Source organism: Ictidomys tridecemlineatus, chromosome 6 (assembly GCF_052094955.1).
Source record: "Ictidomys tridecemlineatus isolate mIctTri1 chromosome 6, mIctTri1.hap1, whole genome shotgun sequence".
In the NCBI taxonomy this organism is placed as follows: Eukaryota; Metazoa; Chordata; class Mammalia; order Rodentia; family Sciuridae; genus Ictidomys; species Ictidomys tridecemlineatus.
This window is the reverse complement of record NC_135482.1, coordinates 165,111,632-165,130,586: the sequence shown is the minus strand read 5'-3', so window position 1 is coordinate 165,130,586 and position 18,955 is coordinate 165,111,632. Positions and strand designations below refer to the sequence as shown.

General features: G+C 41.6%; 1 protein-coding gene across 4 annotated transcripts in view; it reads left to right on the top strand.

Moving 5' to 3' along the window:
• The window catches only part of Atp7b (ATPase copper transporting beta), a 69,379-nt gene that overhangs the window by 10,272 nt on the left and 40,152 nt on the right, over positions 1-18,955 (top strand). The window contains exon 1 of one of the 4 annotated variants that reach the window (XR_013423412.1): positions 7,858-8,310. The exons of 1 other annotated variant lie outside the window; for it this stretch is intronic. Coding sequence is in view for 2 of the 3 variants with exons in the window: in XM_040281563.2 (XP_040137497.2) it covers positions 8,074-8,310 (237 nt within the window). In the remaining variant the exon portion in view is untranslated. Of the gene's footprint in view, positions 1-7,857; positions 8,311-18,955 lie in introns of those variants that run through there. 2 more of the 4 variants (XM_040281563.2, XM_040281562.2) reach the window with 2 other exon arrangements.

Genomic DNA, 18,955 nt, shown 5'->3' with positions numbered 1-18,955 from the left:
GCCTGTCCCAGCATTGTATTTAGAAGCACACAACTGGTTTGCTCTCGCAGGCAGTTTGCCTCAGAATGAAACATACCTTTGAGTTTCAACCGTATGTGATTCAAATGATGTGTAGGTAAGACTCTGGACTTTAGCTGTTTGAGTTGATATTGGAATTGTTATGAAATTTGCAGGTTCTTTTCCTATTCAATACCATTTACAAATAACCAAACAGTCCCAGTAGCAGCAGGACATTTTATTCTATGACTGAAGATTAGAGAAGAGGAGCTCCCCCCTAAAGGTACTGTCTCCCCAGCAGGTCTGCGGGCTGGGTTTCACTAGGGCTGGTGATGAGGGGCTGTGGGGTGCATGGTGTCACTGGAACTTCTCATGGCAAGGAGAGGTTTCCAGGTTTCCACCCTTTTTCTTCCATAATTTGGGCATGATTGGATCTGTTATGGCACTAAATAGGTGCATTTTTGTCTTATTATAATGAGCCCAGGTCACCGGGGTGTCAAATTGCACTAGAACAGCAGGTCTGGAGCCCGCCTCAGGGACTGGGAATATGTGATAATGCAGCCACTGACATCTAGGAGCATGTGGTTATCAGCCTCCAGGCTTTAATGTTTACAAGCCAGTGACATAGCTGGTGGCACCACAGGCTATCAGTCATTTCAGTCTTCAGCCTGGTGACAGAGCAGGTTAAGACCTTGGGGCTTTTATAGAATCTATGTATTTTTAGGAGTGAAGGATGTGAATTTGGGAGTGGGGCAGGGTTGGAGTGCTGTTGTTTGGATAGTTTTGTCCCCTCAAATTTATATTGAAGTTTAATCCTCAGTGAAACAATATTAAGAAGTGTGGCCTTTAGGAGGTGATTGCGTTATGAGGGTGGCATCCTCAGGAGTGGAATCAGATGCCCTTATAAAGAGGCCTAACAGAGGATGTTCATCTCTTTTCATCCTTTCTGACACCTCCATCATGAGAAGACACTTAGATAGTGCCGGGTCTGAGGGATTGGCCTTCACCAGACGCTGATCCTGCAGTGCCTTGGTCTTGGACTTCCCACCCTCCAGCACTGTGAGAAATGAATTTCTAGTATTCATAAACTACCTCCTCTCAGGTGTAGTGTTGTAGTTGTACAAGCAATCTAAGGCAACCTCTCCATCGCGTTTTTTTAAAAATAAGCATTCATGGAGATACAGTTCACGTCCCATACAATTCATAGGTATTTGCAGCCACCAGTACAGTCAGATTTAGAACATTTTCATTATCTCAAAGAGAAATCCTGTACCCTTTAGCTATCACTCTATGACCCCAATGCCTAAGCACTCATTAATTTACTTTCTCTTGCTATGGATTTGCCTATTGTGGATATTTATGTAAGGGAATCATATAGTAATGTTGGATCTTATGTGACTGCCTTCTTTCACTTTGCATAATATTTTTGAGATTCATCCACCCATAAAGTACTTAATTTGTTTTTGTTGCCAAATAAGCTACCATGATATAGATTATAGTATGTTTTATTTATCCATTTACTAACAATAGATAACATTGAAGGACATTTCAGTTCTTTTACTTGTTGGCTATTATGAATAGTGCTGCTATAGACATTTGTGTGCAAGTGTTAAAAGATAAATGAAGGCCCATAAAAATTTTAGAGTTTATTTTAGCAGATAGCAATTCATAAGTCAGGCAGCAAACTTTTATTTTAGCAGGCAACAGTTCATAAATCAAACAGTTCAGGGCTCCATTGAAGGGATAGGAAGAAACTTTTAAAAGGTGTTCACAGAAGCAAAACAAAATATTTAATTAGTTAAGGTAGAAAGTCCCTAGTTAGATGTTGACTAAGCTTATATTTTATTTGACTATTCACATGGAATTTGCTTAATTAGGAACCCAAGGTGCTAGAGCTGTCTCCATCTAACAGCCTCCCTATTAAATTTTTTTTTTAGCATAATGTGGGACACGGCATCATCTTCCTAATATCTCATGGCTTACTATGGCTGTTAGCACTGTATCCCCTCTAGTTTGTTTGTATTTAGATGGAGCAGGGACAATCCTGTTCTCTTGAGGGCATCTGATAAAAACTATTCCTTTTATTAAATTGGCCAGAACTTTGAACCATTTTCAAACATTTTAAATTTGAAGATTACATTGTAGACAACTCTGGCTTTCAACCTTCTCTTGGAGTCTCTGGTGACACTGGGCCATTGGATAAGTTGGCCAGGATCAGGAAGAGCTGCATGGGCTCTCCAGGTAGTTACAGGCTACACTTCAGCTTATTTCCATTTATTGAGGTCCCTGCCTGCTTCTGAAATTATTGGAACTTAGTTCCTGGCGTGGAAGGATAAAGGAATGAGTGAGGGGAGGAAGAGGGAGCCAATATTTGAAAGCTTAGCAGTCTGACTTTCAGCAAGTAGGTACATAAGGTGTTTGTGTTTGACATTCTTTGTTATTCATTAATTCAACAAACATTGAGAAACACTTTATGTACCAAGCAGTGTTTTAGTGCTAGGAATATAGCAGGGGACTGAACAAAATAGACAAAGGATTTCTATACTCGTAAAATTTAAACCCTAGCTGGGAAGACAGTTAACAAATAAGTAAAATATATATTATTGTAGAATATGGTGGTTGAGTAATCTGGAGAAAAATAAGGCAGGGAAAGATGATGGGGGTTGGGAACATTTGAAATTTACAGCAGTTGATTGGGGGAAGTCACTAAAAAGGTAATGTTTGAGCAGAGACCTCAAGGAAGAGAGCCCTCAAGGAGATGTCTGCACATGGGATGCCAGAGGAAGGCATTTCTAAGCTGAGGGGGTCCCCAGTGCAAAGGCCCCAAGTCTGGCCTTGCTTTATTTAAGGAAGGACAAAATCAGATTGGTTTTAGTGGGTTGAGGGTCAGGCCAGGGAGTGAAATTAGGAGGAATGGGAGGGGACAGACTGATTGATGTCTCATAGGGCCTCTGAGGATTTTAGTACATTGAAACCCGCAGAGGCTTTTCAGAGTAATAACATCTTCTGATTTTTCCTTACAGGGCTTTGGTTTTTGTGTTGAGAATAGACTTGGGATAAGAGCAGAGGCCGGGAGGTCACTTAGGAGTTTTCAGAGTACTGCTGGTGATATGGCGGGACTTGACCCAGGGTTGAGTGGAGGTGCTCCAGAGAGGTAGGAGTCTGGGTGTCTTTTGAAGGTGGAACTGACAGAATTTGCTGGACATTTCCATATGGGTTTGAAAGAAAGAGACGATTCTTATCAAGAAGGGGTTCAAAATTTTTCCTTGGGCTGGTAGAAGGAAGGAATTTCATTGGCTAAGAAGAGGAAGGCAGTGGGAGGACTGCCAGACTGTAGCCAGCTGCCTGGGTATATGTCTTATACATCCTTATTCAGCTGCAGGGAGGCAGGCGTGGAGCTGATGGGAACTTGGAGTAAACCATCGCTGGTGATTACTGGTGGATACCGATGGCAAGGGCCACCAGGGAAGTTGGGGCTGCACCTAATGAACTGTGAAATCGAAATATCGGCTTTTACTTTTTGATATTTTCAGTGTTACTGTCTTGAGTCCATTTGGTCTTTCTATAAGTCATGAACCTTCTATCATCATGTTTTTTACTCCATGTTCTTTACTGAGTGCAGTTTCAAGGGCAGCCCCTCCAGTGAATTTGTTCAGGTATCTTTTGTTTAGATCTCCTGTTAATAAGCTGGTATAAAAGTCCTGCTGCACTAGCTGCTCAGTCTTGAAATCACCAGCCTCTGTGGTGGGATGATGCAGTGGGACTTTGACCTCTAGCCATCCCACCCTATCCCAGCACCTAAAGTTGGAAACTTTTTTTCATACTTTAATGCTGCCCTCTATTGCTCTTCTCCCCCAACAGCAGAACAGGTCTTGTGCTGCGATGTGTCTTCTGTTGTGCACACACTTAATGTTTGGGTCTCAGGCTGGAAATGATCTCTGGCAAGAAGGATGAGCTGTGGGCTCCTGCCTTTCCACAGATGTGCTGTTTTACTGCCTATGCCATCTGTGTGGGAACCTTCCAGGCCCTGCTTCCAGCACACAGCTTAGTGTCAAGTTCTGCCTCAGGATCTGGGACTCTTGCAGCCTTGGGAGAGCTGGTCTGGTCTGCCTGAGAGTTTTTGCAGGAAACCCTGCCCACTCTGAGTCTCTAGCTGCACTGAGCAGGTAATCTTGTGAGAGCTGAAATATTTTAAAAGATGTCCCTCCTCCCAAGCAGGGCCCTTTGTCCTGGAGGCTCACGGAAACAGGAGCTGCCCATCTGCCTTTGGGCCCAGGCTTCTCAGATTGCAAAAGGATTGTTTAGGACACCAAAGGATTTTCCATTTTATACATAAAAGGTACACAAAGAACAGAAAGGTGCATAGGAGGTAAACAAGATTAATTTTATTTTGGAAAATGGCTGGTTTGTGCATAGGAGAGGCAAAATAATTTTGTGCAAGGAGACACTTGAAGACCTATTTTTCTAGAAGGAATGTGTGAGAATAATGGAGTTTACCCTTGCATTGTGATAAAGAGATAGAAAAGCATGAAATCTAGGTAGAAAGCACATCTAGATAGAACCATACATTTGTATGTATGGTTCAACTCATTTATTGAAATATACTTACTTAAATACAATTAAACACACTTATTTGAATATACTTACTTAACATCTGACATGTGCTCATCACATGTTTTAGCTCGTGGGCAGCTAAGATGCAAAATCTTTGTGTTCCAGGAGCTTACCATGTTTCTCAGACCTAAGCACCTGCTAGGCAGTAGTAACTAGAGTGGGCTGACCTGATTGCGGTCTCAGTGGACAGAGAACACTCCTTCTCCAGGAATGATAAAGGCTGAGCCCTACAGTGTCGATACCAGTGATGTTGGACTCAGATAAGTGAGAGAGCCCTGCCCACTAGGGTGATTGAGGGCAGCTCCATAGAGAGAGCAGGGCTGAAAGGATAACAAGGATGAGATAGGAGAGGGGTACACACCTGTAATCCCACGGACTCAGGAGGCTGAGGCAGGAGGATCACAAGTTCAAGGCCAGCCTGGGAAACTTCACACTTGAGGAATCCTGGAGTCTGAGATTAGGAGAATGTTCCAGAAAGAGGAGTTTGTAATTGATCTTCTAGCCTAGGAAAGTGGCTTGTGCCTTGCCTGATTCCCAGGTCCCTTAGGTTCCATGGGAACAAAGGAGAACCTACTTTTTTCACCTCGACCTGCTTTCTTCCCACCACTCCTCCTCATCTTGGTTTACACATCACCATGTGCCCAGTGGGACATATCAGAAATGGCATTGTCATTCTCAGGTTCTGTTTGTATCACCTGCTGTGATCCGAGGATCGCTGAACCTGGAGGGCCCCCTCTTTTGTTTAATCCTGCTCTGCTATGAATGTTCCCTGGGCTTGTAAGCCCTGTGATACCCACCACCTCCCCTGAGTCTTCATTCTTGATCCTGCTGGATTTATATTTCCAGATTCCAAATGTACTGTAATTCTGTAAGTACTCTCCTTACAAACTCCTGGTGGAACCTAGGGCATAGCTCAGTGGCCAAGCACTTGCCTAACATGCATGAGGTGCTGGGTTTAACCTGCAGTACCACCAGAAACAGAAACAAGAGGAAACTCCTGGTGATCCTCCACCATCTGCAGAACAGTCTGTCCTTCCTGTCCTTCCTGATCTGCTCCTAACCCACTTTTATGGCTGTGTTCTAAGTCTGAGTGACTAGGAGAAGTGCACAGTAAAATTTTTTAAATTTCCATAGTTCATGGACCTGACAGGATAGACTATTCTAAAGCATTTCAGATGTATGATCCCAACATATTTTCCCTATTAGCCATTGTTCTGGAGAAATCCAGTCTCAATGTTTGAGAACTGGCCACAAGGTACCATGAGACCAAAGCAAAGGCAGACAGAGCCAGGCTTGTATACAGTGCAATTTATGGGGGACTTATAGATGTGTGGTAATGGGTGGCCATAAGACCAGTGGGTCCTGGCAACTTGGCTTATAAAATAGTCACTACAAAAGTGACTTCAAGTCAAAATATACCTGGTTTATTAAGATAAAATCAAAGATGTCAGGCACATTCCTGGTACTGACAGTGTTGTGGTCTGGGTAGTAAAGCACCACATACCCGCTAATGGTTTTGTCTATTTGTGATTTGCTGGGAAGCTATTCCAGAAAAACCTACCAGGGGCAATCATGTCGGTTATAACTCCACACGGCTGCTGTCTTTCCAAGTTGAATCTGTCAGCTCTTCATAGCTATAGCACAGAAGCATTTATATTTGTAACGATCCCGTATCACCAAAGAAAAATTAAAAATGGTTTAATAATTCATATTTTAAGATACCAGAAAGAAGTGACACCTGGGGAGGATTTTCAACCAAATAGGCTAAAGTTTTGTTAAAATTGAATGCTTAAAGAGATTGTTATCCACTTATGTTGCCCAATGAGTGAAATGTGAGGGATCATAGGCAAGGAGAGATCCTGAGAGATCCTACCAGGAAACAGGAGCAGTAGATAAGCAAGCAGGATTTGAGAAACCACAAGCCTTGGCCTTGCTGGTTCTGGCAGGGAGGCTGGGCTTGGGGCGGCTCAGGTTTGCCTTACCATTCTTGGGCACTGGTTGGAACAGCATTTCTTGGAATTGAGGTTTTTTTTTTTTTTTTTTTTTTTTTTGGTGGAGTGCTTGGAAGATAAAACTGAAACCCAGACACATTTTGGAGGAGTTGGCTGCCCTGAACTTGCTTTAGCAGTGGTAGCAGACAAGCTGTCAAATTCTCATGGAATGAAAACTAGAGGTGGAAGAACAGTGAAGTCTTGAAGGGCTTTTGGTGCGTGGACCAGTGGTCTCAGTAAAGCTGCCTTTCCTCAAAGAGAGCAGGTCTTTTTTTTTTTTTTTTTTTTCCTTCTGGTGCCGCTAAGCAGGTGCCCTATGACTGAACTGTACCATTAGCCTAAGAATAGATTTCTGGGTCCAGAATTCTCGGGAGCAGTGATGGCGGTTTTGATGGGGGAAGAGGGTCATTGCTGATGACTCATGAGGAGGAAGAATCCTCAGTGGCCTTGAGCAGAAGTGCCTGAGTTCCCAACGCCTTCATTGGGTGCTTGCCCTCGTGACTCCAAGGTGGGGTCCATTGGGTCTTTGGGAATATTACAGAGGGACATGGTGGCTGTTTGGCTGGCCAACTCAGTTTGGTCTGCAGTGTGGACATTCCACACATATTTGCAGTATTAGGTGTTGCCAGGATTAGTGACTGGCAGAGCTGTTCTTCCTCTGGGGGATGAGGTCGCCTTCTTCCCAAACGGGTGGGAGGTGGGAAGGGAGGCAGCACAGCCCAACAGAGCAGGCGTCTGTCTGGATTACTGCATTGTCGTGTGTCTCCTTATATTAATCCTTAGTGGAACAGCAGGTAGCCTGAGAAGCCTGAATGGTGGATTAGTTCCTGGCTGTTATGCCGTGTATAAAAGATGCATGAGCTGTTTAGCCAGTGAGTTTGTGCAGTCAGTTCAGTCTTTGGTTCAAGGGAAAACAAAGCTAAGGGAAACATGGAGCTTTCTTACCCCTTCTTGGAAATGCAAGTCATGTTGCCTAAGGACTGCTTCTCTCCCTGGGTATTCCGCACCCTGCCAGTGTTGGAGCTGAGGAAGACAAGAAAACACTTGCAGTTTGGTAATAACTGGCCTCTAGGCCAGGTTTCTAGGCATGCATGTGGCCAAAAGAAAGCTGTGTGTAGTTTTGGGGATGATTAGGTACTGCCGAGTGTTCAGTCAGTGCCGGACGTGGCCATGCAGGGGCCGTGTGCAGAGACCATGGTGCTGCATGCAGTGCAATGAGTGAGAGGCTGCCAATTGGTGGGACGGTTGTAGATAAGCAAGCAAACAGGTACCTGGCAGTGTGCAGTCTGCGCAGTTCCTGAAGCTGGCTGCCAGACTGAAGGCAGCCTCTCTGGCTGGCTCAGCTGCAGAAGGGTACCTTTCCCTGCTAATTTGAAGGACACCGAAAGCATTTTTCTTCTACTACCACCATCTAGGTGGGGAAAGCTGAACTGCTTTAGCAAGGAGTCAAGGTGTGACCCTCCACCTGGCCATGGAGAAGGCTGAGGGTCAGGTGCCCGGGAGCACCGAGCAATCCTTCCTAGCGACTCTGAGTGATCCACAGGTGACCTTGCTATCTGTCCACAAGTGGAAGTCCTTCAGGAGGAGTCCTGGGGCCAGGTGCTCGGCCAGGCCAGTATCTTCAGAGAAGAAAAGCTCTCCACCATCAGAGGAGGGAGGATTTCCACAGAGGGCCATGGATGGAACCCAGGAAATAAGTTCCCGTCAGGTCAGTGGAGTTGCAGAAGGGCTGGAAAGCCACAAGGGACTTGGGACCAGGTTGCAGACGGCACCTTCTCCTTATTTCATGTGTGAAGGGTCAGGGAGCAAGCAGTCTGGGGTGTAGAGAGAGAGCTCAGGTATAGCACCAGAAAGAGTCGTGGTGTTTATTTTATGGCAGGTGAAATTTGGGTCTTGTTGCTTTATATTTTCAGGATATTTTGTAAGCCTGCGGAGTATAAGTGTTCCAAAATGTAAGTTGGACAAAAATGGGTCTTTCCTCCCTTTTTATTTTTATTTTTTGTGATGCTGGGGATTGAACGCAACCACTGAGCTATACTCGCAGCCCCTCCCTTTTTATTTTTTAAGAGTGTATAATCTGTTAATCATCACATTTCAACCAAATAAATACTTTGAAAATGTTGCTTTAAAATGAAGCTGCTGCTGGGAGCGGTGGTGCATGCCGGTCATCCCAGCAACCCGGGAGACTGAGGCAGGAGGAGGATCTTCAGTTCAGAACCAGCCTCAGCAGATTAGCAAGGCACTTAGCAACTCAGCAAGATCCTGTCTTTAAATAAAATATTAAAAAAGGACTTGAGATATTGCTCAGTGGTTAAGCACCCCTGGGTTCAATCCCCAGTACAAAAAAATAGAGAAAGAAGTTGCTTTTCTTAAGTAAATAAATGTAAGTTTTATTAACCCAAAGGTCAGTTGTATTCAAAAGTAGGGAAGTACAATATTTTGTAAAAATGGTGCTTGTTTCCAAGTGGCACCAATAATCTGTGTGGGGTTGGGGTCTTTCTTGAGTACTCAGATGAAAAAGCAAGTAGTTTTGAAGGCATTATACTAAGTAGATGCAAAGAGAAGTTTTCATAAGTATTTTGCTTCCTTTAAAACTTTTTGTGTGTATGTGTATGTTCATTGTTTAGAAAGTCCCCCCAAATCAAAGGAATTTTTATGAGAACTGTTTGAAATGTATTGTGCAAGAGATTTACATATGTTGAAGTCACATTGTATTTGGCTATTGACAATAGAAACCCTAAAAAAAACCCTGCATTTTGCCGTTAGGTCTTTAACCAGGATATAATTATGCTCTAAGGTATTTACTTTAAAATATTAAGAATGTGTTTGGGGGCTGGGAGTGTGACACCGTGGAAGAGTGATTACCTAGCATGCATGAGGCTCTGAGTTCAGTCCCTGCCCCCCTCCCCCTCCAGCTCCCGCACACAGATTTGTGTGTGGTGAATTTGTGGAAAATTCCAAGAAATTTCTTCAGAGTTTCTTCTCAGGCAACTTTAATAGCAGGAAGTGTGGAATCATTCAGTGGCTGCCAGTTTGTGTAGCTTTTATACAGAGTTGGATAAAAGTGTTTTTTCGGCAAGGTGAGGGGATAGGTGGCAAACTCCATGCTCAGTGAATTTTAATTACTTGGCTTTCCAAAAATTGTGAAGCTTCCAGTTTATACCTCTTGAACTTCCATTTCAACCAGTAGTTCAACTAATATGTGTTAAGTCATTTAGAATCGTAAAGACTTAACAAAGCATTTGGTCTGTCTTTTCATATGCTGCTCCTTTGTACAATTCAGGGCCAACATTTGTATTTTTTAGCCAAGTGTTTAAGATCATTGAGAGCATTCCTTCAAAATGTCCAAACTGGTCAGGCATGGTGACATATGCATGTAAGCCCAAGGACTCAGGTGGCTGAGGCAGGAGGATCACTAGTTTGAGGCCAGCCTTAGCAGCTTGGTGAGATTGTCTCAAAATAAAAATATAGAAAGGGCTGGATAATTAGTTCAGTGGTAGAGCTCCCGGGTTCAATTCTCAGTATCTCCCCCTCCCCCCAAAAAAGTGAACCATTAATTTGCAGATTCTCTGAGATTTTGGGATGTGACATAGGCTAGTAATTTTTTACTGTCCCCAGTGACTGGGAAGCACCCTGAATCTGGCTATGGAGCCCATTCAGAAGGTGGGGTGAGAAGAGGCCTAAGTGGGGCAGGTGATCCGTGCTATGTCAGCTATAGGCTGTGGGGCCTGGGTAGGTGAGTCTGGAACACCCCTAGGGTCAGGTTCCTCATTGCAAAGCTGGGTGAGAGATCCTGCCTCATAAGACAGCGAAAGTACTTTGTGGAGTATCGCAAACACAAAGTGGTACCACCTCTGCCAAAGTTAAGCTTTTCCATAGAATTCCCAACTCTGAGATGTGTCTGGGGCTGTCTGAATGTCTGCGTAGGACTGGGTTAGCCTTGTAGTCTGTCTGATCACAGTTGCAACTGTTTTTCCTGAAGTCTTGATTATAAAAGTGACACATGCTCATTATAAAAATGAGTGTATCATGGGGCATGGGAAATGCAGAAAGGTATGAAGAGGGAAATGAAAGCAACCACATACGAATAGCTGTGTATATCTGTTTATGTATGCGTACATATACATGTTTATATATATATATTTATAAATATGGGATCAGATTATACAGAGTGTTGTATATCTTGGATTTTTAGCAATATTTTGTGGATATTTTTCCATGTCAATACATAGACACAGCTACACTGCCATTTTAAATGACAGCCCCACTTTTAAATTTAAGGTTACTTTTAGAAAGAACTTAAATGATCCTCAAATAGGGGAAATATGTAGTAGCTGGTTTATGATTATAAAAACCAAACTAAAAGTCAATTACAATTCACTGTTTTTCATGTCAATAGTGTCTTGATTAAAATTCTGTTATGATTCAAATTTTGGATCTTGAGAACTCACTTATTTAGTACTTAGTGTGTGGTAGGCACCTTGCCTGTGTCACTTGTCAATTAATTTAGTCATCTTAACTACCCAAGGAGGTGTCCTTAGTCCTCCTGTGGGGACATGAAAGCTGAGCTAGCCTGAAGGACTTGATCCCTTGCTCTTCCATTGTGACTCTGACAGAGTTTTGAATATGCTTCAGTGTTGGAGAGCTTCTAATTTATGGTGGATGGAAAGTTGGCTTTCAGGTGACACTTTATTCACAAGAGACACAGTAGCTGCTATGTTATAAATAACAACTTAAAACTTGTTATTTATGATTAGTGCCTTTGTTCGAATTTTATATTTCTTTATTTTTTTAGTTTATTTTGATGTGGTACTGAGAATGGATCCAGGTGCCTCACATGTGCCACACAAGTGTTCTATCGCTGAGCCATATCCACAGCCCCTGAATTTTATATTTCTTATACAATGTAGAGTACATTCTGTACAATTGAGAATTGAAGCACGATTTTAAGCAACCTGTCTTTGATTTGTATGTGTTTTAGAGAGACGGGGAAAATGTTGGAACAGGCAAAGCCAATCCAGTGGTGGTAGTACGTTTCCTTCTACCTCCTTACTTATTAGATCTCTCTTTGCTGTCAACAGGGCTAAGCCTGGAGTTTCCTAAGAAATTAGTTGTGAAAAGGGGAGGAAGAGAGAGGAGGGAACCTATCTGCCCACCCTTGCCCCTCCTTATCTCTCCTTCACCTTCATTGGGAAGTGAGAGTAGTTGGCGGTTCCTGGGGATTTGTCTAAGGTGTGTAGAGAATTCCCCTTTCTGTCCAGAAACAACTGCTTAAGCCTCCTTATTCATGACCCTATTGACCTCTTTGACCAAAATTGGATGCTGGTATCCCCCCCCCCCAATCTTGTGGTGTGCTGGGGGTGTAACCCCGGGCTTCACACATGCTGGCAAGTGTGCTGCCACTGAGCTACACACAGTCCTAAGCTGCTGATTTTGTTTTTGTATCTCACGTCTGGCAGAGTCTCATTCGTTGGTATCAAGCTATTGAGTAAACACACAGATGAGCTCAAACTAGGTTTATCTTGCAGGAAGGAGAGTTGGTGTTAGAGGCATTAAACTGATAAAGGCAACAGCATTGTTACGTTGTGGACTTACTATCTTTATTAAAATTTTTGTGGTATTGAGGATAGGACCCAGGGCCCTGAGCATTCCAGGCACATGCTTTACCACCCATCCCTTACCATTTTTGGGAAGCAGGGTACAGAATTTTACCTTAGATGAGTGGTGTTTGGGCTGAGTTTTATTTTTTCCTAGATGAAATCAAGAAGACCCAGCTGGCATAAGTATAACCCTTCTAAAATAAGGGGAAAATAGGTGAAGTGGGGTGAAGTAGTAACTTAAAGAAGTGGCTGTCCATCACCACGGAATCAGCAGCAGCATCATGAGAAATTAATTTGCTGTCCTAGAGATCATGTTGATCAGATTCTTTAACGTTCCCTAAAAGCAGTGTCTGCTGGATGGAAACATCAGTAACAAGGCATAGAAGTGTGTTTTTTGTCCTCTTTTGGACAGATAGGACCCTATTTATGCTGTTTTGCTGCTTTCTCCCTTAATCTTTCAAGGGTGCCTTTTCATGTGCCCTCCCCCTTTTAATCATGACACAGCGTTTCTGTCTGAGTCTCTGTAGCTGGCTCCCTGTAGAAGACTGTTTAACTCATTTTCAATTTTTCATCATTTGAGTAGCAATGAGCATTGCTATTTCTAATTTTATATCTGTATGATAGAATTCCCAGAATTTCAAAGAAAATGTTCTGGAGCAAAGGTAATGAGCATTAACATTGATGGATACTGCCTAATTGCTCTCCCAAAAGGTACAAATTATTTTCCCTACACTCTTGCTTACTTTATCATCAAACTTTAAATATTTTACTAGTCTATTGGGTAAAAAAAATAATATATTATTTAAATTCCTATCTTATTTATGTTTAAAAAAGAGTTTACCAGCCCCTTGCATTTCTTTTTTAGGAATTATTTTAGTAGCCAGTTCCCACCCACCATGCATTTATAGAGTAGTATTATAAACAATAGATTTATAGGTAAGTCTTTTAAAGAAATATATTTGTTTTATGGTGTCATACCTATAGTTCCAGGCAAAAACCACTTCATTCCTTAGCAATTATTTTATAAATTTTTGTAAAATAAAATACTAACTGCATTATTTCAAATATGGCAATCATATGCAATTTATCAAAAAAAAGAATCTCAAATCCATTCATTTCTGCTGTGTAATATCACTGTCTGAACTAATATCTTTGGTGTTGACATTTCTTCTAACCAGTGGTGATATTTCACATATCCAGTGTAGGTCTCTTATATCATGCTCTTATACTAATCCTGAGAAATGACATAAGGAAATTATGACTTTATGGTTTGGAATTAGTTTACTTCATTCAAACATTAAAAATAAATTCCAAGACATTTACAGCTGCTTGCTAGTGACGGGCCTGCCATTTAAAACTTTATAATTTGGGAGAGGAAAACACTCTCTGATTAAAGAGTGCTTTCAGAGAAGATTTCAGAGTAGAAAAGTCCGATTGGTAAGTTTGATGGAATAGTTGTTACAGTAGACATCAGTTAAAAGCAACAGTGTTCTCTGAACTGGTTGATATAAAGCTGTGTGGCAGGAGATTGGGAGTGTGTTTTCTGAGATAATGGGAAGTGCTCCTTGGAGAGGATACCATTGTCTCACAAGTTGTGAATTTGTGGATTTTGTTGTTTGTTGAAAACAACATGTTATATGCATGTATGTGTTGGGGTGTGTTAATTTCATCTGTTCTTTATTTTACTCACTTTGTTTTTCCAGTCAAGTATCAATTACGTGTTTCCAGTTTCCTAGTTAGGGTTAATAATTTCCCTTTCTGTGGTTCAGAGAAAAACAGGCACTGAATAGTCCTTTGTGTAAAATTTCCCAGAAGGTGCAGTCTGCCATCAGGATATTGGGTTGCTGCATACACAGTGGGCACATAGTAGGTCCTTCTATATGTCTGAATGAATGCCTGAGTTTTTGAAATAGACAAAATTTAAATAACTACTATTGGACGCTCTCTCTGAACCTGTGTGAAATAATGTTAAAGGACATGGTAGAGGAGTTGGAATGGGAGTTGGGAAAATATGTACACTAATTTCAGTGACTAGTTCCTTATCAGTAAAATGAAGAAAATATTAAGGGCCTTGAAAACTGGGCCATGTTTGAAGATCACATGAGGCCATATGTGTTCTTATGATCATTCATTACCAGACATGTATGCTCTTAACCTTTTAAGTCCCCTTAGTGCTGGTTATAAAAGTACAGCCGTAGGGTAGTCAGTATTATTATTACTGCCACTCTACCATAAGGAGTCAGGCTTGGATTTGCTCAGAGATGGACTTCATACCCAAGACAGTCAGACACACCCTTGGGAAATTCATAATGAGTAGGAAAGAAGATATTTAAACAGAGATATATGTGAAAGTGTTCTTTAGAATATAAAACAATATCCAAATGTGTCATTAATTCATCATCTTTATTATAATTATTAATATTCTGGCTTAAATTAGTATGATTGAGCAAAAATATTTTCTTTTTTGCTTTAGACAAGTGAAAAAAATCACATTTATTTTCTGATTATAAAAGTAATACTTGCTGGGACTGGGGTTGTGGCTCAGTGCTTGAGCACTTGCCTTGCATACGTAAGGCACTGGGTTCGATCCTCAGCACCACATAATAAAATAAAATAAAGATATTAAAGAAAAATGGGCTGGGGACGTGGCTCAAGTGGTAGCGCACTTGCCTGTCATATGTGTGGCCCGGGTTCTATCCTCAGCACCACATACAAACAAAGATGTTGTGTCCGCTGAAAACTAAAAAATAAATATTAAAAAAATTCTCTCTCTCTCTTAAAAAAAAATTCTCTCTCTCTCTCTCTCTCTCTAAAAAAAAGAAAAGAAAAGTAATACTTGCTTTTTATTTAAATTTTAAAACTGGAAAGGGTATACTTTTTAAAAATAATCAATATTTCATAATTCAGCTAAAGAGAATCTCAATTTTTCATTTGAACACCCAAGTACATACACTTATATCCTTGATTAATTATGTAGAGGTTTAACATGGATTCTTCTTCAGAGGGGGTTTTAGAGACTAACACCCACCCGGTCCTGATGCCCAGGTGCTTTTGTGTGAGAACCCATCCCCTCCCTTCCCCCCTCCTTCCCTCCCCTCCCCTACCTCTTTTGATTGGAGACAGGGCCTTGTGAATGCCGAGCATGGGCTCCAGCACTGAGCCACACTCCTATTCTGGGTGAGATCCTTGCTTGAGTCAAGCAGCCTTCTTACCCTCCCTCGCCCTGAATCAGGGACATCCAGGGAAATCTGAGGTAAGGCTGAGCGAGGCTCTGACTCACCTACAGTGTATCCAGGGTGCTGGATGTGGCCCAGGAACCACTGTTCCTGCTACTTGTGTCGTGCCTTCTTGGCTAACGTGCTTCCCTCGAGTGTGTGGCAGTTGGGAACACTGAGGAAAGCAGAGTTGAGTGCCTTAGTTTTTCTGAGAAGCCAGATACTTAGAGGTGAAGCTCTGACTCAGGTTCAGGCAGCTCAGTTTGTCTGCAGGTGGGATATGGCTGTTTGCCTTTGTTTTCTTTTCTGCATTATAGTCACTTGCTGTAATAATATGGATTTTTCAAAAGGTAACCTTAGAAATTGTTTTAAGAAAATACAGAGCCTATTGGACTTTTGAACTGGATTTCAACCCCAGCTCTATTATTTAAATTGATTTGTGGACTTGGATAAACTCCGGAGTGGTTTCAACAGTAAAAAAAAGCAAACATACCTACTGCTAGAATTGTTGTGAGCATAAGGGATAAAAAATGCCATCCATCTTTATAAAATAACACCCAGAATCATTCATTATTTGCTGTTCTTGAGTGTGTGTGTATGAATATATGAACCAGGACTTTTCTGTGCTTTGCATTCCCTGAAAGTTCAGAGTGTGGAATAGTGGAATATATAGAAGATGGAGGTTTTATCTTGGAAAATTTGCATCACTTATAATGCTTTTGCTGCATAGGTTGTTAAGAACATTACACATCCTTCACAGTGAAAGAAGTTTCAAAGAGAAGTAGCCCAGTGGTGTCCTGTTAAGGATGATGGAGATCCAGGTATAACTAAGAGATCTCAGAAGTGACTAGTTGCTAAATTACAAAATATACATTTGGTCTTCCTCCCTTTTCCTGAAATCCTTGGAATCTTCAAAGCAGTGTATGCTAATGAATTGACTGGTGCCACCACCAAGTAGCTTCAGGATGGTGGCTGGTCACAGGAAAGACCAAAACCAAAGGATAGAGTTGGAACTTTTAGCCCCATTTCCCAACCTCTGGGGAGGGGAGAGGGAATGAAGTTTACATTGATCCTATCGACTAGCGATTTAATCAATCGTGTTATGAACTAGAGCTTTCATAAAATCCTAAAAGGGCAGATTTGGTCAGCCTCCAGATTGCTGAACTTGTGAAGGTTCCTGGAGGTTCTTGGAGGTGGCTCACACAGGGAGGACGTGGAAGCTCTGTTCCTTCCCGTACCTCACCTTATGCATCTTTTCATCTTTATGAAGTGCTTTACCACTGAGCCACAACCCAAGTCCCAGTTCCTTCTAATCTTGATGGCCACCATATGAATAGTTTATTAAAAATTCAAGGGCTTGCAAAGTTTTTCCCCAACATGGTGTTGGGTATGCAGAAAAAGCCCCAAATGTTTATAGGGAATGTGGAATTGGGTGGGAATAGGAGAAAAACCAGGGCTTTTGCAAGGGTCGCAGTTCCGGCCTGCTGTTGAACATCATGATTATTTGATGAGCCCTTAAATCTAAACCTTTGTTAGTTTGACATACAACACAATAGGAGGATTTTTCTTCTTCCCCAAAGAATGTATTAATTGAAGAATTGAACTGAAAGCACACACACACCATGTGTCTACACTTAAGAGATGGTTCTTGAACCAAGAGGTACTTAAGTGTTTCATAAAGACGTGTTATTCGCAATTCTTGTTTCTTATAACTACTGGTCCTTAGAAACCTGCTTACCTAGAAAGGAGTACCTGTGAGTATTGTTTGTCACAAGCAAATAGCTTCCAACACTTCTGCACATCCTTTTGGCAGGAGTGTAAGTTCAACCATCCACAGATTAAGAGCCAGCATTGTGGCTTGGATTTGGTAAATTGTCACTAGGGCTAGGACCAGGACATAAGTTGGGTAGTAAATCATTAGGGATTTGTTTTTCCAACAGACTAGATGGGTGAGGGTGATGTCTTATTAAAAGGAGGCAATTTCTACTAAGAAGACATTGTATGAAAGTGAATGTCCTTAAATATATTCTTAGTTTTTCCTTCATCCCTTAAGTTAAATCAGTATTTAATTAGTGCCAACTATAAACAAGTCTCTGTTTTGGATCTCCTTTGCACTCATGATATTTTCTTTTAATTTTGAAATTAATTATTTTTTAGAATTTGGTAATGCATGTACGTTGTACACTAATCTGTACAGTGTACATGACTTTTTTTTCCTTGTATCCCAGCTACCTGATTCCTTCAGCTGCTCAGTCCTCTGCAGAACTCTGGACCGATTTCTTATGCATTCACTCAGAGATGATCCATTTGCATAATGGTTTCTGGTGTCATTCAGTGCTGGCTTACTGTGGTAAAGTTGTGGTGGCCCTCTCAGTGAACTGCACCTGCTTGCACTTATGCTCTGGGTAATTCCCTTTCACATTGACTGTGCTTGGCCATGTGAATGGCTTTGGCTAATGGGAATTTTGATAAGTGCTTGCACATTGAGACTTGTTCTGTGAGAATGCTTGCCATTGTGACACTTGCTCTCAGAACTTAGGAGTCACCAACTGTGAGATTCCCCACTTCATTATAAGGAGAAAAAAACAGGTCCTGTCACCAGCCTCAATGGAACCTCCAACTGGTAACCAACATCAGTTTGGCAGCCTTGTGCTGAATGAACCACCATCCGGCTGAGGGTGGCTCTATTCAGGCTCCCCTGCCCAGATGATGCTGTTAGAGCAGAAATGAGCTTTCCCTGCTGAGCCCTGTCCAAGTGGAAAAACTCTGTAAGCTGCTAAATTTGGTTTGTCATATAACAGAAGATAACAGAAACACATACCCTCTGTTCTGTGCCTTGCTCTTTCCCCTGAACAAAGTATGTTCAAAGCTGCCTCATTCATTTTAAGAACTGGGTAGTATGGTTATAATAATTTAACTAACCAGACTAACCAGATGGAAATTTGTTTTTTTCTTAACTTTTATAGCATTTAAATCTTTGTTACATGCTTTCATTTTCACATAAAGAAATATAATTATTGGAAAAATTCTCAGAAATAGAGTTGCTGAAGTCAAAAGGGATGTGAATTTGCTATTTTAATAGTATCATCACAGATAGGCATAGTGGTACACACCTGTAATCCTAGCTACTGGGGAGGCAGAGGTAAGAAGATCACTTGCTCAGCTGCCAGCCTGGGCAACTGAGCAAGACCTTGTCTCAAGATAAAAAAAGTAAAAAGTTCTGGGAAGGGCTGAGATTGCTGGGTTCGATCCTCAGAACCACAAATAAATAATTAAATAAATAAATAAATAAATAAATAAATATATTGTGTCCAACTACAACTTTAAAAATTAAAAAAAAAAAAAGATCTGAAGATGAAGCTCAGCAGTAAAGTACCCTCAGTTCAATCCCCAGTATCAAAAAAAAAAAAAAAAACAAGAAAAAAGCATTGCTACATTGTCCTCCAGGGAAGTGCCACTCCTGATGGGGATGTGGGAAGGGCCTGCTCTGAGAACACACAGATGGGACCAGCCTGGTTGGTGAGCACTCTGCTGTGGT